The sequence below is a fragment of the Excalfactoria chinensis genome, chromosome 25 (assembly GCF_039878825.1).
Source record: "Excalfactoria chinensis isolate bCotChi1 chromosome 25, bCotChi1.hap2, whole genome shotgun sequence".
In the NCBI taxonomy this organism is placed as follows: Eukaryota; Metazoa; Chordata; class Aves; order Galliformes; family Phasianidae; genus Excalfactoria; species Excalfactoria chinensis.
The window spans coordinates 3,428,907-3,450,105 of NC_092849.1; the positions used below are offsets into that span (position 1 = coordinate 3,428,907).

The 21,199-nt window shown below is 44.1% G+C and overlaps 1 protein-coding gene and 1 long non-coding RNA gene across 2 annotated transcripts in view; both read right to left on the reverse strand.

Moving 5' to 3' along the window:
• Positions 1 to 753: 753 nt before the first annotated feature.
• LOC140262695 (uncharacterized) lies at positions 754 to 9,687 on the reverse strand. Its single transcript, XR_011905849.1, has 4 exons — positions 9,595 to 9,687; positions 8,680 to 8,817; positions 2,779 to 2,860; positions 754 to 2,099 (listed from the first exon to the last, which is right to left on the reverse strand). It is a non-coding gene; the product is annotated as an uncharacterized lncRNA (long non-coding RNA).
• A 453-nt stretch (positions 9,688 to 10,140) lies between these two features.
• The window catches only part of LRRTM4 (leucine rich repeat transmembrane neuronal 4), a 165,641-nt gene continuing 154,582 nt past the window's right edge, over positions 10,141 to 21,199 (reverse strand). The window contains exon 5 of the mRNA XM_072357223.1: positions 10,141 to 11,567. Coding sequence (XP_072213324.1) covers positions 11,346 to 11,567 — 222 coding nt within the window. The 3' untranslated portion in view covers positions 10,141 to 11,345. The remainder of the gene's footprint in view (positions 11,568 to 21,199) is intronic.

The window sequence follows — 21,199 nt, forward strand, 5'->3', positions numbered from 1 at the left end:
GAAGATGAGGACAAACGACCTCTCCTGGCTTTGATGAAATAGCAGAAAGGGAAACATCTCTGGCTGTTTTGAAAGGGGGGCAAAAAAATACGGCTCACAGAAAGAGAGATTTTCTTGGATGAGACAAGCAGGAAAGCACGTGGCGCAGCAGATTTCCAGGGTGCTTTCAGAGAACTGCTGCAAAGCCTGTGGCAAAAGCTTCAGCCTTCGATGCTGTGTCAGCTGGCAGCCTGCAACTGCCCCGTTGCTCTCAGATCCATTTCCTTCACCAGCGACCCCAGCACCTGCTGCTCAGCTCCCTGCATCCCCTCTGCACCACAGCTCTGCTCACTCGTGCAAAGGGAGCACAAAAAGGAACAGCTGCTTATTCCCGTGGTGCCAGCTCCTTTCCCCTTTCCCACCTTGCTGTGCTTCACAGATGTTGCACTGATGTCTGCCTACAAGTGCCTTCCTGCAGCAGCTGGTCTGTCATCCCCCAGCAATCCTTTCTTTAAAGGCCAAAGGATGGCTCCATGCTCCCCTGCCTTGTTTTAAGGCAGCTCTCACGTTAACCACAAAACCTCAGAACGAAGCTTCTTTCCACCATTCTCTGGCTTTATCCTCCTATTTGCCAAAGCATCTTGCCAGGAACTCTACAACAAACTCTGCCTGGTACTGGGGAGAACCCTTACATCAGATTCTCTCACATTGCAATTCAAGGAATATGGGGAACTTGGCAAGGAATAAGAGGAAAAGCAGCATAGCGGTGTCCGTGTTGTACAGAAAACCATGAGAGCATTTCATATAGAACCCCAGACTCATTAAAGGTGGAAAGGATTTCCAGATCCTCAAGTCCAACCCCAGCCCTTCCCACCATGGCCACTATGTCCCACATCTCCATGTTCCTTGAACACCTCCAGGGATGGTGATTCCACCACCTCCCCAGGCAGCCTTTGCCAGTGCATCACCACTTGTTTAGAGGAGCATTTTAGTGGAACACATCTCCATGTTATGCTCGACCTTCAAAGTGCAACACCCAAGCAATAACAGATTTGGATGGAAGTAACGCTCTCACTTCCCCATGAGAAGCTCAACCAAGACACAGAGAAGGAATGTTGATTTAAGCAGCTATGCAAAAAAGCCCTTCTGTTCTGCTGGATTAACTCAACTTCTCTGCTAGGTTAAGTTAAATTTAAGCCATTTTCTCCAAGTGCAAACTTTCCTCAATCTCATTAAAATTGCAAAGCAGTCTATCAAAAGTGTACTCTCATGAAATACAGTCATACATACAGGCACCATATTTTATATGGCTGTAATTATTCTAGCTATTCATCACAGAACCACAAATCCAAGCTTCAAACTGCATCGTAACACAAGATTCACTGAATCCAGCTGATATTAAATATCAACAGGGCTCCATTATCAGTTTTTGTATCTGAACACTGTAATATCAGCTATTACTCTTTTATATTAAAGTTGTATCTTTGGAGGAGAAATACTTCCCTTGGCAACAATGGTAAATGTTAACTACCTTGAATATTTCAGTTATATATACATTATGCATAAGATTGTGATCTGCTAAACAATAACGGAGAAAAGCAGAAAGCGACAAAAAGATTTGCTCTGTGAAAGATTTCTTTCTGTTCTCTGAGAAAAAGCACATGGTATATAATGGAGAAATATTTGGAATAATGTGTCAAGTCTTTTTTTCCGCTGGGATGCAGAAATCTGATAGAGTTATTTCTGAAAGAACAGGGTTCTGCATAGCAAAACAAAGCATTAAAATAAAATGGTTAATGTTATTTGTATGACAGTAACGCCTAAAGACTCCGAGCAATACCGCTGTGAATTATGTAAGGCACTATGCATGCAAACCAGAAGAGCTCCTTGTCTTTCCTATGTATGCAATTGTAAACTGTTCCCAGCATGGATCGAGTACAAACAGTCGGCATACGCAGATCAAAGCAGAGCAGGAGGAGAACCCAGATTTAATGTACAGCACAACCCAAAGGCTGCAGCCCCTCGATCCAGCAGCTTCCAAGCAATACAGCGATGCATTATCCCCACATCCAGGATCCCACCAGTCAGCAGGGTTGACCTTAAGCCTTGACATCTGATACCTGTGAGAAGACCTCATTTTTAAGAGGCATGCATGCAAATCAATCTTACCACTTCCCAGAACGTAAAGATACGTAAACCAGCATTAGGATCAGGTTTAAATTACTGTTTACATTGATAAGTAAATTGAAAATTACACTGCTTGCATGCATTACACAAGCTAATTCCACACGCCGATTTGCAAATATTTACCAAGCTCTAACTCAGTCATTAAACTCGATACTTACAAATCATTTGGAAACCAGTTTATGTCAACTTCATTTTTCATTGAGTGAAATGAGGCATTAATGGGTAGCGAGGCAGCTGAAACTCCCCATCCTGGTTTGTTCACATTCACAAGGCAGGAGGGAGCCTATCAATATCAAGGCTCAACAGCCTCATCTGTGGTGCCAGCTGCAGCAAGTTACCCTATTTGATGCTGTCCTTCAACAAGTCATTGCTCCTTCCCATTGCCAACCATTTCACCACTTCACACAGTATAACAGAATCATTTAGGTTAGAAATGACTTCTGTGATCACCAAGTCCAACTCCAACCCATCCCCACCATGCCCACTGACCATGTCCCTCAGTGCCACATCTCCATGGATCTTGGCGGTGGTGACTCCACCACCTCCCCAGGCAGCCTGTGCCAGTGCATTACCACACTCCTTCCAAGAAGGAATTGCTCCTCATATACTAACCTGAACCTCCACTGGTGCAACCTGAAGCAATTTCTTGATCCATCTGTGGCCATATTCACCACTTGGCCACACAAGCAGACACCTAAAGCAACAAAACAAGAAACGAGGGTATATATTGAAATGAATGCCACCACCAAGTTGTCATGCTATGCCCAAACAAGACTTATTACCTGTCCTGTCTTTATTTACCTGTACACTTCAACTAATTCAAGCAAGACTTGTGAATTCAAGGCTACCTAGGGAGATGGGTCAGTGCAGAGTTGTTAGTAGGCAGTATTGGTGGTAGGCGGATGGTTGAACTAGATGACCTTACTGGTCATAACCATCTTAATGAAGCCAGGAAGGAGACAGACTGTATTAGGACACTCACCCATATGGTGAGGGGACCACATGCAGCTGGTCCTTGACACACAGTCATAGGAAACCATCATCCTTAGTTCAAGTAAGGACAACATGGTTAACAGTTGAGATGTTTGATGCATAAAGAGGGCATTACGTTTCATTACCCAGCACTTCGCTGCCATTTTCCCTAGAAGTATTTAAAGGTCCCTGTAAATTCATTACTGAGGATAACATGAATGAATGTAGGCTCCTCTAAGAACACTCAGCATAAAACTTAAAGCAACGTAAAAGCCGATACCGAAAAATCATTTCAAAAGAGAGCCCAAACCATTTGATGGGCACAAAAGAAATAGCACAGAATTGTTGACATTTCCTTCATATTCATACAGAGCTAAACTTGCGATAGCTATTGATTTTTTTGTTTTCTTCACAAGTACATATACATTATTTAATACAACTGAACAGTTTGTAAACCAACTTTCTTGTGCTTTTCAAATATTGATGCCTTTTAGAAGGTTGAAACCTCTGCAGTAAATCTCAGCTCCATGTACGCTGTCTGGAATAGTGCAACTTAATCTAAACAAAAGCAAAAACTAAGTGTTTTCTCCTTAATTCTATGGGTGTTCTTCATGGTTTCCAAAAGCTGATGTTGACCTGTATTCCATGAACCCCTAAAAACAGATTCCCATTTCCTTTCCTTGCTCAAAAAGGGCTTATTCTCTTCTCCAAAACTTCCTTTCTAGCACGTTCAAAGATGTTCGCAGCAGACCAGCAGCATTTTTAATTCAGCAGCATCCCTCCTCCTACAGCCAAAGAAATCAATTGCTTCACAGAACTGACCAAGAAAGCTCCATATAAATAATGATCAAACAGTCTCCATTGATAAGCCATTGTCAACTGTTTATGGGCTGATCTGGTCCAGTTCCATGACTAGTGGGGCCATAACAGCCATCAGCTTCCCTTTGGGTTCAGGAGGACAAGTGGGATGTCTTGCTCAGCTTCTGCCAGAGCAGCCAGCCCCTTTCCTTCATGCAACACCCACATCTGCTCTTTAAGCACTCTGACAGCCCAAGAACATATAGGTGGGCAGCACAGAATTTATATCAGTGCAGACTGAGTCTCGTGATACTTATATAAATGGGAGTGCTGGGCTCAGCCTTGTTGGTACTAAAGCATGTCACCTTGATCTGCTGCTTCCACATCCTTCAGAAAACTCAGTGCTGAAGATACCAGAACTCTGTGCGCTCTGCTAACACAAGGATAAGAAAAAAGATGGTGATGTTTTCCAGGTGTGCTTTCCACAGGGATTTGACCCAGGCAGGGCTGTGGGCACACAGATCCAGAAGCAGAAAGCACAGTTTAACCAAGGGAAAGGTCCTCTAGGGACGAGGCTGATGTGACACCACACAGCACTCTGCCACTTAGAGAAAGAGGAAATCAAACCAACCAGCACCAACAACATTCCGACTATGAAGAAATATTTGCTGCTAAGAGGCCTGGAATGGAAACAAAAATGTTTCATCTTGCCTCCCGTTATTACCTGGATACAAACCAGGTTCAGAGACCAGATAACACTGCCTGTGATTTAAGCCAAAGAAAATAGATGTGTTTGATCTTGTTTATGTCTCCTGCAACCACAAGGCTCTTCTGTTCCTGACAGTGTCAAAAAGAGGCAAACGTGCATAGCAAGGCACGTCTGTAGTCCAGCTAGTACTACTGGAAGGATGCAGAGGGACTATGAAGGTCCAAAAACAACCTGTGAGCACTAGAAGCTAAAGAGGTCTTAGGAAGATGCAGTCAACAATTACTATTTCCTGCTGTAAATGGGAGGTAAGTGAAATGTTTTGATTTTACATACATTTTTCCCTGCAAATCTCTGGTCAAATGTTGAAGATGCATCGCTGTGTTCAGCAAAACTGCAAGGCTGAGAGCATGGTCGACCGAACACAAATATTGCTGAAGATTAATAACTTATGCAAGATAACAACTAATTAACTGAAAAAGTCTATCAATAACTTTGTAATGTTACTGATGGCAAAAACAGATGGAAAACAAGCCAGGCCTTACCCAGGTGAATACAGCTCTCTAAAAGCCCACCCAAATCCCACTTGAAATTCCCATAGAGGGAGCAGTCGGGATGTCTCAGCTCAGAGCCATTTAACTGTGCTGCAATGCCTCCCCAAAAATTACTAAACGTGGATAAAACATAGAAATTAATTGCAGCCAAAAGCCATCAGTGTACCAATATATGCAGCTACATCAGTATCTTCCATTGACAGCAGCTGATCGATACATTTTATGCTATCTGTTCTATCTTCACTACTGCATTAACACTTATCTAAATGCTTCTCCCACCTCAAAGGGGTCATCTATCTGAAATTCTACACTTGTTTCCTATGAGCGTCTTGTACCTTAAGAAGGCTGAATGATCTATACAGACAGGGATGGACACTAATTTACACACAATCCATAGCTTGCTTTATTGTCTGCAGTTCTAAAACCAACCACATGTTGAGTTCAAGCAAAAAAAACCAGCTGCACGCTGATCTACCAGCCCAGAATGAAATTCAAGTGCTACTTCAAAGCTTACTTGCACAGATAAACTGCTGAGCTTTTGCATTGCAACAGGTGTGATTTCAGTTCTTAAGCCTGCCTTATTTTGGTGCATTTTCAGAGTTATGCACTCTATGTAATTATTTTTCAGGTCTGTGGATGCAGATTTGTTGCTGGGATCTGCTGTTAAAAAGCCCCAAAGAGAAACCCCAAGAGAATGCAATAAAGCTCCTAGCAGGAGCATGAGACTGCCTCCAGGTGAAGGATTCCACCATTAACCAGCCTGCCCCTCTCCTCACCTGTGCTCCCCCTTCCAGCTGCTGCAGACATGCTGTTAGCCAATGGGAACGCTCTTTGCTAGGCAATGAGCAGCTGCAGACTTTCATTCTTGCAAGCTTATTAATAATTCAGTGCTGCTACAGAACCGTTCCAAGGCTTCACAGGTGCACTAAATAACATGGGAGAGGCTTAAAGGCACCCTGTTCCTTCAGATGGTTTTATACCTCTTTTATTGTAACCTCAGTGCTTTTGCTTTGAGTATTTCCAGATCTTAAAAGTCCCTGAATACTTTATGAAGGGACCATGGTAGCAAAGTGGGGATCCCTGTTCCTATCACAGTTTCCCTTATTTCTTTCCTGGGTGAAGGAAGCCAAGAAACTTCAACTTTTTAAGGTCTCAAAGACCAGCAGAATTGCCTCACTTGAAGTTCCTAAGGAGTGAACCTTTGTGCAAACAAACTCACAACAAAAGAGTGCCAAAAAGACACCTCCAGTGTGGAGGATGTGAGGGATTCCATTAGAAGTGGAGACAGGAGCAATCACTACTGTAAGGAGGCCACTAATCTGCAGCTAAATGCTAACAAAGACACTCATGTTATGCTGTACCAGCCCCTCTAGCAACTTCCACTTGCTGCTTGTTCCCAAACCTTGCTGCAACAGATTTCTAACAACAAAGCACAGATTCATTCATTCTTGACTGAACTACACGTGAACAAGAAGCAGTTCTAGCATTGATCAGAACCAACCTCCAAGCCCCTTGTTAGCAAGGCTAGAGAGAAAGGAAATGGTACGTCATTCCCAAAACACTTGCAGATAAACCGTATAGTAATTAATATCAGAATTATTGATGCACAGCAAACATTCTGCAAAGGACTCATCTGAAACTCTGTCACCACTTCACACGTTACAGCATTGATTTATAAATCACTGAACAAACAGCAGCGTGTCCAATAAATACTTTATGAATGTTCGCCAACAATTTATCTTACATATTATCTAAATACACTGTTGTACAGTTAAACTAATACAAGTATAGTTGGATATAGATAGCCAGAGGGTATCTGAGGAAAAGGACTCACCAGCTCTGATGCCTTTGGTCAAGATGGATGCTCTCTGATGCCGAGGCTCACCACAAGAACTCCAAGAAGGAGCAATCTCCACAAAGAGATGCTGCCTTAGTGGTGGTCAGCCCTCAAATGGGATCTAGGAGAGGGGGAGTCAAGCTCCACCCCTTCAGTGAGCACAGCTGAATCACCTTCACCTGTGCTCCCACAGCTGACTCGTTGCTTGCCTCAGATGGTTAATTAGAGGTTCAGGCTGTGATCAACAGTTTCCCTTACAACTGCAAATACTGTGTATGCTGTTAATAAACCAGAGGCTGCGTATCATTAATATGGTTTCAAGACACTCACATTCTTTTGCATAATGCAAGAAACTTAAAAAGAAATCTGGTCCCACATTTGCAATATGTTGCAATATGAAAGTGTGGCTGCTCTTCCATGCCTTTCTTGAAGCTTTGCAGGAGGTCCTCATCACCATCAGCTGTCTATGAGTTACTCCACCTGAGCCTAAGAGGTAAAAAAAAAAAGCCCTCTGGTGTTGCTTAGTGCTTCTCTGTAACTCACCACCAACTGCCAAACGTTCCTATTTCATAGAACCATGGAGTCCTTGGAGCTGGAAGAGACCTTTAAAGGTCATCTAGTCCACCTCCCCATTTCATCTGGTTCAGCTTCACAGAAAGCATGAGGAGTACACCAAAACCAGTAAAACTCAATGGCTGACATACCCATTATAAAGTCCCTTATACACCTACCTAGAGGAAACCACAGACCCCAAGCCTCCAAAGGGTTACTGTGCTCAGCTTGTCCCACTCCTGCAGGAGGCACGCCAGCATTGCTCCCCCAGCAGACCTTTTCAATTCATGTTTTCCTACTGTTCTATGATTTCACTTGCCCGGCCCTCTTACTTTCATCCAACAAAATACCCATATGCAGTTAACTTCTCTTTTACCCTTAAAAATCCATCCCGAATAAACAAGCACAAGTCACAAGATGATGATATATTTTGTATATCAATGAAATATACATAATATATTCTGCTTTCAGCTATTGGGGTATGCTTTCTTTTTAATTCCCCAGCTAAACAAGAACTCTACTGTATACGACAGCTGCCTTCTTTTTGAGTCCCAACTCCCGGGATGACTTTGGAATAAAATGCTTTCTTTCCCTTCTTCATCAGCCTATCAAGATCCTCTAATTCCTGCTGTTCTGAGAACACACTTTTAGCAAATAAGAGTGCTTCAGATCACTGGGGAGTCTGAAGCGCTGATTGAAAGTCACGAGCTACCATCGTTTTCTGCGTTATCAAAATGATTTTGCTTGCCTTTTAAATACCCAAAATAACTCTGGGGGGTGGTAAGGAAAAGGGGGCAAGACAGGGATTTTCAGGCTTTTTCACTTATTTCCGTTTCTGTTGCACCAGAAGTCACAGAGGACGTGACTAGCGCTGAATGCAAGGCATGAGACATGCTAGCAGCTAGGAAGAGAATGAAAGAGTAAATTGGTATTCCCAAGGTCATATGGCAAAGCAATTGAGGGTGAGAAGCACAGCTGAGGCAGCAGGACTGCCAGAGCTCTGCAGCCACTGATGCAATGAACTGTCTGAAAAGCCACTGCTTCCCCAAGGCCAGTTGTGTCCACAGCAAAGCAACAGGAATAAGATCTATTACCTGCATCATCTGCCTCTTGCCTCCGGGGGAGTCAGCAGCTCCTCACTTACTCAAGGCTGCCTTGCAGATGTGCAATGTTTCAGCTACTACGGAGCTTGGAGTAACTTCTCCTTCTCTTCTGCCAACTCTGGATACCTCCTAGAGGGAAACAAAACCAAAATCAGAAAAGCAAGAATGCATTTAATAGCTTTTGTTTGGACCTACTTTGGAAAGCTTGGCTTACCTGTAGCGCCATCATGCAATGCAAACAAACAAGAAACAAACAGGAATGTTGCTTGCAGATTGCTGAAGACCTCAACAGTGCTGAGTTAGCACTGGGAGCTGCTTGGCACCAACACTGTGCAAGAGGAAGCTGGGATATGCATCCTTCACATGTAGCTTTATTTTTGTATCACTCCAATACGACTTAGCACAGCAATGACAAAGGCGTAATGTATCCCCTGACTCCAGTAATGACCGATATCACACTCCTCTGTAGATGAATTTACTTTAACCTACCCATATATTACCAAAATGCCAGTCACCAGAGCATCAAAGCAAATAACAGGCATTAAGTAGCAATGAAATAACTGCTCTGCAAGAAAATGAGGGGTTCTTTGCTTTTGTTACTCTACCAACGACCCCAGACCTTGGCCACAGGACTGCCACGTTCATAGGTTTCCACTGCTGATCCAGAGCCCGCAGGAATCAATAGGAGAGAGAAGGAGCTTCCATTTTCAGCATAATAGGCCATAGGTCTTAAAACTCAATTTGAAACAGCCTGGTGTTTCAGGCATCCTTTTCCCTCTGCCTGTAGGAATGCTAAAGCTGACAGATATTGAGATGTCTAATAGAGCTGGCTGTAAACTCATCACCTCGTCTTCCACTCCATTTTCTTTTCATTTCCTGCCTAGCACTTAATTCTAAATACATTACCTCTGATGCATCCAGTTGGCGTTGCAGGTCCATGTTTCCCTATGAACTGCCTAGTGCACAGAATGCACACATCCACACATATTCTTTCTTTCCTTTCAGAAAAAAACATGTTTTTCAGGTGAGAAATGCAGAAAACAATACAAAGTCATAGACATGATACAAGAATGAACACTAACAGAGACTCACACATTGACTTCTAACCTTGTGGCCAAGTGAAAAACACCCTTTATAAGCAGTAATTAAGTAAACACCCATTGTTGTATCAATCAGCAGCCAATCAACAAACACATGCCTTACCTTCTAATCTGAACCCATCTGGCTTCATCATGGAGAGAGAATATATATAGGAAAGCCAGAAGACTTCTCCTTTTCCATTCTTTCCTCCCCCAGCATCACCCCTAAACCTATTCTTAGGCAGGCACAACTCTTCCAATCTTCACCCAATTCCTTCATCTCCAAGCAGGTGAAATGGGACAAAGTTTTGTCCCCTTTGCCCATTGAGGCCGTGTGTCACCCATCCAGAGAAATCATTCAAACAGTAGCTTGGCTGTGGTGTCCCAACCACAAAATAATATGTTTATTATCATCATTATTATTATTATTTTTTTTTTCCACCACTTTTTTCTTGTTGCCATTTTATTGATAAAAACTACACAAAAACTAACTGGTCAGGATCATTAATTTAAAAAAAAAAAAACAAATAAAAAACAACAAAAAAAAAACCAAAACAACAAAAGAAAACCCAACCAAACCCCCAACGTTACACATCCTCCTGTGGTTTAGAAATCGTGTCAACCAATGAGTTTCACCCAAACACTTTTGCTTTCAAAGGTTTTCCTTCTGATCCATTTCAAGCACATCTCTTCCATTTTGCTCCCCCAGTGTCCATTAGTTTTGCTTACAGCACAGCTGGACTGTAAATATGAGAGTCGATACACCATTGCATGTGTTTCCCCCTGTTTTTAGAGCCCCAGAAGTAATTATAGTGTCAACAATGAAGCACAATGATGATAGTAAAAATCAAAAGCACCCTCCGTAGTGTACAGCCTGTCTCTTAAATGTACATGCACCCAAGTTTCTTTGTTTCTGCTGCATCAATTGCCAACGTCCTTTTGGTTCAGCACAAGCTGTAACGCCCATGTCTGAAGCTTGAAATATTAGTGCTCGACCACCTTAAAAAAGAGAAATAAAAAAAGAAAAAGGGAAAAAAAAAAGAAAAACAACTAAAACCAAAGAAAATATAGATCTATCTTTTGCATCGTTGAAAAAAAGAACCCAAAATATTAAACAAATCTTTGTAGAGTAATAAACACTCCATAAGGAATCATGGCTGACCCATCCCACCCCAACCCTCGCCCTCCCCACCCCTGTATTTTTTTACCTGTGGTTCTCCTTCCCTGGAACCGTGCAATGTAGAAAAATCAAATATACAAACAAAACTCTTAATCCATCCCTTTATGTAGCTAGAGTGAAATCTATTCTTTTTTTTTCTTTTTTTTTTAATAAGAACTCGACAATCTCTCTTTTAATATTTACATTGAGGGATTCGTTTGAAAGTTTAAAGCAAAGAAAATCCTGAAGTTCTCAGTGTGTTACTGCAAGACAGCATTTCCAGTCTGCGGGGTCTGCTTTATCCCCTTCCCGTGGTCTGTGCTGGAACACCTCGACGTGGAATGGTGGATTTTAGCTCCTGGCCCTGCTCTCTTCTGAGCTGAAAGGTCCTTTGGAAGAGCTCCCCGCTGCCTCCGGCCCTAGTTTGGTATTCTCTCAATGTAGATGGCCGGAGCCGCTGAGCGTGCGATCGTGGCTATGAAGCTGTGGTCCCGACTGAGTTCCAGGTTGGTGGGCTCTGGCTGCTCCCGGGCCATGCTGTCGTAGCCCTTGTTGATGTGGAGGGGCTTGTGGGCTTGGCAGTAGCTGATCACTGGTTGGTCGTAGCTGTAGTAGGGTAAAGTCTTCATGTGGTGAGGGACCTGCAGGAGACCAAACAGATCGAAAAACAGAGAAATATGAACGACGTGCTTTGTTGTGTTTGTTTAGCAATTATCCCAGTGCAGCCCCAATGCGCCGGGATGCTCAGCATTCAGCTCCTGCAAGAAGACTGCTCTTGATTCATCCAGTCCCCTGCAATGGGGACACCCCAACGGAGTGAGCCTTGACTCGGGCTGAGTCTGTATAGTGCACGTGGGTCCATCTCTTCCCACTGTGCTGAGCTTAGGAGCTGAGGTCCATGGAGATGACTACATCTAGGGGCAGATCTCAACCTGCCCTGTCTCGTATACTGAATTCTCACCTTGCTTGCAGAATCTGGCTGTGAAGGAAGCTGCTGGTAAGACAAACCTTTAACAAACAAACAGGCCCTCTTCCAGTGCCTCAAAAGCAGCTGAGCGGTTCTACACAAGGCAGCCCAGACTGAGCAGGTCAAAGGACAGGAAATCTCAGCTGCCAGCTCATGCAGCTCTCAGCACAGCTGGACACGTGTTTATTCCTCCTAGGACTAAACTGCTTTCGAGATGATTTCGTGGGTTCTGTATCTTACAGCCTCACCATGAGCCTTAATGATGCTCGCTGGAGCCGAGCAGATCCACACCCTGTAAGAATGCAAAAATATATTCAAAATGCCTGCAAGATCTACCCTGAATCCTCTTTCTTTAAACATAAATACAAAATATGCCCCAGTGCCCCCCCCCCCCCCCCCCCCTCCTTTCCTTTCTTTTTGTAGATAGATGTCCTATGTTTGCAAACGTTAATCCCACAGGTAAATATGATTTATGGCACAACCTCAGATACAAATCTTTGCAGATAATTTTATCAGCTGCAAGACACGAGCTTTTCAAGTAGGAAGAAAGAAGCTTTTAGGAAAAAATCACACACTGCAGGAGACAGAGGCAAGAGTCTATTCTAACATACCTAGCAAACCTGGGCTCATTATTGCCGAAGAAACCCTACATAGAATTCAATCTCATAAGCAATGCCTCCTTATTTTCCATGCCGAACTGTAAGTGAACACTACAGAGCTCATTTATCACAACCTTCCATTGCACGGTGCACACTGCTCCAATCGCTATTAAAGAAAAAAACAAGATATTAGGAGCAATTCTAAGTCCTGCAGGGTCAGAGTTCCTGTTGCATTCGGACCTGAGAAGCAGCTGGAATCCACCCCTGGTCCCTCTGCAGAATGCTGGAGAGCTTCCCAAACTCTTTTCCTACCTGAAGCTGGGCTGAAAGCATCATTTTACATGACAGCTGAAAGGCAGGAATGCAGCAGACGGGCTGCTCAGCAGAATTTGATGGGACAGTTGTATTCACTTGTGGATCGCTTTCAGCCACAGCTCAAGAAACTCCAACTTCCTTTGGATACAGCAGTATCTGTGCCAATTCCTATCAGGGCTCGAATTTGTCCTCAGCCTTTAAGGCAGCTCTTTATGATTCTATAAAAGCCAAGGACTGTTTGTGTTCGGGAGAGCTGAGAGATTGAGGTCCTGGCTTTACAGCAATAATGCACAGTACATTAACCACCCGAGTCATGCGAGCAGCACTCTTTGCTTCTTTTCTTCCCTTCTCCAAATGGGAGTCAAACAGAATTGGGATCCCAACAGCACCCCTGGGTGGTGAATAAACACGTTTCCCTTGTTAGAACACCCAAAACGAACCACCCAGTTCTTGGCTCTGCCTTTAAGTCCTGCTCAGGAATTTTCTTGGTGCACAGCAGCAGCCTGACTGCAGTGAAGACAAGTTGAGGATCAAAGATTAACGCTCTGTCTCGCGCAGCATCACTTGCAGTTCAGTAAGATCTAATCACCGGCGGTCCCAGGTTGAAGTAATTTCCTGGTAAACTGTTAAATCACATTTTGAAAACACGAGTTTTCCAAACAGATCTATTTCAGGTTGGAAATATTATGTGCTTTTTCTTTCAGCTGGGCTTTGAAGAAACATCTCCAACCATTTGTTACCTTGAAGGGAGGGGATATCTTTCTTGGGAAACAAGGATGGCCATGGATGTCTAAATGACTCATAGCACCAGGCCTATCAACCAGCGGGCAGACACGCAATGCAAGGAAGGGCTGATAATCCCAGCACAGCCTTCTGGAAGAGGTCTGTAGTGGGAGGGAGGTCATTTGGATTCAGGTAAACTGAATTATGAGCACACATTTGCCCACTTAGTGATTGCACGATTCAATTACATCCCAGTTCAGAAGTTGTCCATACATAGCAGAAACTCAGAGTGACAAAATACGGAAGCTATGCTTTCTCATTAGTGCTAATATTTAGTCTCAGAACACCATGACCTCATTGCTGAATTAACAACATAGATGTTGATAAATCAGAGTTCATTTTAAACCCTATCGTAGTTTTTCGAGTAAAAAATAAGCAAGGTTTACCATTAGTGAAGCACACAGCTTCACCTTAAAGATGGATGGATTAGATGCATTAGGCAGGTAGGGCAGGTATGATCAATTTCATTGGATTTCCCCCCTGGAACATCCCTTTGAAGTCAGTTCAGAAAATCATTCCTGTTCAGGAAAATGCACAATCACACACTTCCTATTAAACTCACTAAAAGCAACAAAGTGCCTCCATCAAAGTTAGGTCTGAAAAAATGAATGTTGCTTCGTTCTGTTTGCAACAGCAATAAACATGAGATTGTTTGTCCTTATGTTTATTATTATTTTTTAAATAAACCTTTTGGGCCTGAAATTTGTGTTCCAGCCAGAAATCACTTCTTTGTCTCCTCTTATCTATTCCCCAACAAATCAAGTTAATGATCTACTTATCTCCCTCTGGGAAAGGAGGTGGCCCATGGTGTAGCTCCAGACTCATTCACATCAGGACAAGAACCCCGACACCAGTTGGGTACGTAGCACTTTTCACCAAGAAAGTGAGGGCTGCACCCACAGAGGGGATTTTGGGGGGAGGTGCAATAGTGTCGGCTCCTCACCTCTTGCACACTTATGCACAGGCATGCAAACACTCATGACTGACAGGAGGGTCACTATGTTTACTCAATCCTTGTATTTATGACCATGAAAAGGGACCCCAAAATTGACATACGATGTATTCTCTCGCCCTTTCAGTTTTCCTCTTCTCCCCCACAGACAGTTTTTTAACCCTTCCATCCAAGCACTGGAAACTTTTCCCTTTCAAGCACTTCCACTCTTTGGATGCTGAACTAAGCGTGCTCAAAGACCAGGACAAAAACAATACCCACCCCCCCCTTGCTCCTTCTATAGGCCAATTTTGTCTATCAATCAGCAAATGAAAACCTTTCCCTAAAGGGAACTCAGAGAAGAGAGACAGTCCTCTCAGCCTTCTTGGGCAAGATATTTCTTTTCAATTGCTTTATCTGTATTTCACGGTGTGTCTGCTCATGACAAAGGAGCTCGCTGATGAAGAGCGTGAAGTGAGATTCAAAGCAACCTTCGATTTTCCGCCGTGGAGCGCCGATAAAATAAACAAACTATCTAGATATTCTAATTGGAAAGCCATTAATACTGCTTTCGGTGCTATTAGGATAATTTTCGATAGAATTCAATAGGAAGGGAAGGGCGGTATTTCAACAAAAAGCTTTTGCATTGCTTAGGGACAGATTAGCTTTCCAAAAGCAACGCAGTGCCTCGTGGCAGGGACCTACCCAGATGCAAGAGAGTCCCTTTGGGTACACGTCTTTGGGTGCCTAAGCACACAAGCCTTCAAAAACTTGATTTTCTCGGAAGGCAACTTGGTTTTCATTTAGCTACTTTAAAAAGCAATACTCTCAAGGGAAGTTTCTGCTCCCTATGTATGGCATTAAATGCTGCTTAAGCGCAGATCGTTTGTACTTAGCCTACCAGGATGAGTCAAAGGGCCATCGAGCCAAGTCTCCGGTGGATCAAGAAGAAAGAGCAGAGCACAGGTCAACAGCATGGTAACAATGTCCACAGGGCATTCTCCTGACCTCCAACACTCCCGACTTCTGTTAGCCTTCTCAACTGCTGACATTTCAGCCTGAAATGCTACGGGCTGGATCTTCCAGCATCTCTAAGAGCCTGAGGCACTCTCACAGGCGCTAGCAGGTAAGGGGATGCTTTGCATCCTTCAGCAGATGGTTTGGGTTTCAAATTGCACACTGGATGATTCCGGATCTGGGAGGACAACCTTAACTGGGAGCTGCCCTAACCCCAATAATTGCCTTTCCCTCTGATTTCCATGCGAGAGAGAACTGGAACCTCTGCTTTTCCTGTATTGTCCCCTGGGAGGGGAAGGTTCAGTGTGCAGTTTGGAAAATAGAGCAGAGTCCTCTACCAGCATTTAAAGTTCCATGTTCAACATCGTGCTATTGACCCTACGGCAAGCAGATCACCTGGTTTATTTTTCAGTCACCCCCAGACAATCTGAAGGGGCTTTCTTTGCTGAAAATGAATGCCAAAAGAGATTAAGTGGCAGAAAAATAAAGAAAGAAGACTACAGGAGCTCATGCTGCTGTTGTTTTCCCCTGATCTGGGCATCAGATGGTCTACAATGGACCATCAACATCCAGAGCCGCTGACCAGAAAGGACTTAAACCAAAAGCAAAGGAACAACCAAAGCACCAAGGCTGCAAAGTGAGACTGAGCTGAAGGAATTATTATTTCTCCTGAGGAAACAGTGAGGAACCAATTTCCTCTGGGATAAATTTGTTCCAGTGGGAGAGAAGAAAGTGCTGGCACTACAGACCTGCTTGGACACGGGAGGGAGCTCCTATTAAACTGAATGTCTCAGCAGGGTTCTCTTCATGAGAAATTACATTTTAATTACCTCCACTGTCTCCTAGCAGAGGAATCAGTGTGTGCAATGGCACAAACACAATGGAAAGAGCATTAATCCAGGGACAGCTTCTCCTCCTGATGCATGTCACTTCCATTAGCACTGATGGGAGCAGTGTTCCCACGCGTAGATGTACCCAGCTCCATGGTTCCCAAAAGGTACTGATAAGTGACTCATATTGGGGTGAGGATTTATATAACCCCCATCTTTACTGGAAGGCTGAGAAAAAGTCTCTGCATGCTGCAGCACCACAAGGGGAGGAAGAGGAGGGCAGAGCTGGAAGGGCTAATTTAGGGGCAATGCTATCAGCCCAGTAACAACATGAGAAATCCATCCACCCAAAACCCTGGCTACAAATACATGACTAGCTGATATATGTTAGTTCACCTCTCTTACCAGCATTAAAACTATCACAGAGGAATATCAGGACTTTAATTAAAGCTCAGAAAACGCTCGGATATGAACTGCTACAACACCTGACTGTGTTCCTAAGGCACTGCAAACATATCCTGTAACTGCTGTTGTACGAGCATGTGACTTGCAAAGGAGGGATGTAACAGCAGCACTGCTTGCTGCTTTCTGAGCAGGCTCCTGAAATGGCAAAAAGCAAACCAAAAAACAGCAGGGTCAGGGCTGCATAGGATTAGGAAATTAACAACCAACTTGGGTTCATGCTTCAGTCATGTTCTATGGGATCTTTGTGTATCTGACATTGAGCAAGCAGAAAATTAATGCAAGACTGTCCAGCGTTGCAGGCAAGGACAATGCACAATGATAGCATTATTTTTTTAATACTCCATAGAAAACAAATGACTTTTTCTTTCCTCTGGGCAAGTTTTGTCACATGCAGTGAAATCTTCAGAATATTCAGAATCCCTGGGAAAACTGCAAGATAGGTTAGAAAATATTCTTGGGTTAGTGATCTTGGCTGCCACAGAACCAAGTGGGTCAATTTGATGACCCTATGAATGCAAAATGAATGGATATACATGGATATATGCAATGGATTACTGGGCACCAGTGGCTTAGTGACGCTTTTAAAGCAGAAAGGCTGGCCTGGGCGATGTGCACACCGAAAAGCATGCTCAGTCCTCAGAACATCCACTGTGTAGTGGGAGAGGAAGGTTGTGACTCTCCATGGCCAGATCACTGCTCTCCCCTTCCATGGAGCTGCCAGCTGGCAGATGCCAAAGCTGTAATTATTGGCCAGCAGATCACGAGGTGTAAATCCGGCTGGAGACTGAGCCTAGCTTAGCAAAAACAGAGGCATTTGGGGATGAGGAAACTGAGTGTCTTTGCCTGTACAGCTGAATGCAGCCAGCAGAGGGCTGCAGAGAACGCAATGCACACGCTGATGTTCCGGACGAAGCGAACAAAGCAGCCTCATACCTATTCTGACGCAATGAACATTAATAAGCAAAAAAATAGTTGTTGCCTACTCAGACCCTTCCTGTGCTCGAGCTCAGCAGCAGCGATGGAGTGTAAATGAAAAGAAGCAGGTTCAAAGAACCCCGCTGGAAAGAATAAAATCTGCGCTGCGAGCGAGATTTTGGAAACCAAAGGAGCTGCTGTGAGAAATCTCTGCAGCTCACGTCAACAGGAGACGGCATGCTTGAACGCTCTCTCAAGCAGCCAAGCGTGAGCCCAGCAGTTTCCAGCTACTGTGGCTTTTTTGCCCCCCCCCCAACTCGTTCTGTTTGGGAAAGGAAACTGCAGCGTGTCATATGGGCTGAGCACAGAGGTGAGCAACCCACCTTTGTGGTATTGGGTCAGAGCATGGCTGGGATGCTGGAGCACAGGGCTGTGGCCGTTCTCAACCTCCTGCATGGGATCTGTGCTGGTTGCACAGAACAAACACTTGATGTTTTGCTCATCTGTAAGATCAAGGCAATATCACGGCCTGATCCCTCACTACCCAAGGGTGAAACAGACTGGGAGAAGCAATAGAAAGAGATAAATAAGCGTCTTGTAATCTGAAATCTGTTGTTTATTTGCAGTGCCTAGAGGCCTCGACCAGAACTGGAACTGCGCGGCGGTAACCAATGCTCGTGTGTTCAGCAGAGCCCTTGCCCTGGAGAGCTCATGCTGCAGACAGGCGTGACAGATGAAGGGTGGGAGAGAAGAGAACAGCAAGCAAGCAAAGGATCTCAAAACTGATGCACAGATTGAGGGACAGATTTTTCCACGAGCTAAGTACATGAATACAGATCTTTTATCCCTAAATGACTTCCCTTATCATGTGGCCACTGTGCCTGTGTAGATATTAGCACTACAGGCCAAGCATTGGAGTTGGTGCTGAGCACACAGTGCCCACAGCACACGCATTGCAGAGGACTGCCACCAAACCTGCTCTGGTCTGGTCCCACCAACACTCAGAGCAGGTTTAACTTCATCCCAGAGGGATCTGCCTTTGTGCTGGGATGTCAGCACACTAAGTGAGGACAGCCTTGAGATCTGCACATCAAATGCATCACTCGGATCTGAACTAAAGCATCAATTAAAAGCATCCTCTGGGAGTCAAGGATGGGATTCATTTCTCTGGAGCCCCAAGCCAGTGCAGCAGAACTCAAAGCTTTCTGTTTAAAGGTGGTTTTGACTAAGACATGGTAGCTTAAAGTCATGCTGCAGGAGTTTGCCTACACCTAGTTCTACTCTTTGCTTTCATTGCACTTAATCCAGGATCAACAAAGCCATGAACTGAGCACAGATGCTTAAGCAAGCCAGGCTGCTTAGTCCCTTTAAGGACAGCGATCTCAGCTAACCCACAGATCTCAGTTCACCCCCAGAACAGTGGGGAAAAGCTGCCTAAGAACAGCTCTTTAGCAGAGCCCCTCTGAAGCCCAGTTGCAGCTCAAAACAATGGGCTTTATGCTGAAGGCTTGAGCAAACAGCAAACACGAGCCTTGTGACTGCCATCGCCCTGCGGGTTGCTCAGACCCTTCTGCTCCTTTCCAGCCTCTTCTCTCCCAACAAAGAGGAGAACAAAGGTGACGATGTGACTGCAGGCCACAGTTTGTGCACTTTTGTGGCAAAGAGACAGAGAGAGGAAGGCTGAGAGGAACGATCCCATGGAAACCAGCATGAAACAGATGAAATGCTGTGGAAAAGGCACTGGATTTCTATTGCACTGAGGCTCTTTGGGGAGCACTGCATTGAGGGGCTTCACCACCAGTGAGCATTGAAGACCTGCAACAAGCAGGAGGGCTCAGATGGAACAAGGTAAATCAAAGTCTCTATGAGAACACTTTGCTGCTCACTGGGGATGGGACAGGTTTCCTGCAACGCGGAGCACGCTGCTTTAAAGCTAATGCTGCTTAAAGATAACACTCCTTATCTTTCTCCTGCCCCCCTCCCCCAACAAGGATAGAGCAAATGAAGGTCAGCCACGTGGAATAGAAGACAGGTGATTTATCTCAATGATAAATCCAAATTCTGGAAGAACATAAAGCACTGACCATTTCCCCATATCCTTTAACATTATACATGAGTGCTTTGCAATCACTAGCAGAATGGGCTCATGGGATTAGCAGGGATTTTAGGTGACAAATGATAGCCCATCCTCTTCACACTGATGGAATGACAATTTTTTTCCCTTTGGCAACTGGAAATAATTCAGTCCTGTGCATTAAAAGACCAAATACATCTCTATTTTCCACCAAAGAAAACAGGGACAATCACAGCAGCAGCCTCGACTCATAGCAAACACACTGCAGGTCCCTAAGTTCTCACACTTGGCAAAATTTTATCAAGAGCCTATCTTCAGCCTGCCACATTTGTAAGTCAGATCATGTCAGCAACAAGAATAAACAACAGTTGTTTGCCCTTGTGCTGCACCTTTCATCCAAGGGCTCTGCAGTCATTATTCTGATAAGTCTTGTGTTGTTGCTTTGAGACGAGCAGATATCATTATTCTCACTTTATAGATAAATAAACAGAGGTCAGGGAAATCCCCCAAGGCAATCCAGAGAGTTGAATACCTACATCAAAGGGTTTAACCAAGACTGATATCACTACTGCTACCCAAAAAGACAAAGGAACAAGAAGAGTTGAAGCTGAGCCCAACATCAGATAACTGGGCCTGGAACTTTGGTCTCTGAGATAACTTCACCTGAGAGCTGGCTTCCAATTTTACAGCCAGTATGAGCTCTATGTAGAAGCAAACAAAACCATATAATGTAATTTGAGCACCCCGCGCTTGCTTATTGAATGCTAAGATACACAGCTCTGTGGTACAGTACAGGCACAATGCAGACAATGAAAAGGAGAACGATGACAAAAGACTTTCACAAGGGGCATTAAAAGGGGCTTCATAAGTTTCAGAGTCATAAAACCTGGCATCATTGTTGCAGATTAAGGCCATCAAATCAACCAGAGATTGTCTGCAATTCAGGTAAGTGAAAGTACTGTATTATCTCCGTACCACAATGTGTCTTTTACTTTCCATCCACTTCAACTGGTTTTATCACTTATGAACTCAACAGGACTTTCCCATTAGGCACTGTACGAGTCCTTCCTTGGTAGAATGGGGCTGCTAACGCAGTGGCATCAGCTAGAACAAGCTAATAGCCATAACACTGAACAGAATGAACTCAAACAGTGGGTAAAACTGATTCCTCCAGATGTCACCTCAGGTCTGTGTATTCTCTCACTCATGTAAACACAAATATGGGAAGCTTATCAAAGTACCCATTCATCTTCCAGCAGTTACGTTGTTCTGCTTCCTACTCTTTACCTCAGGACAAAGCACACATGAAAACCCAAAAGCCAGCAGAAAGACCGGTGTATGCAGAACCTCACTGTCCCAACATGATGCTGAGAGCTG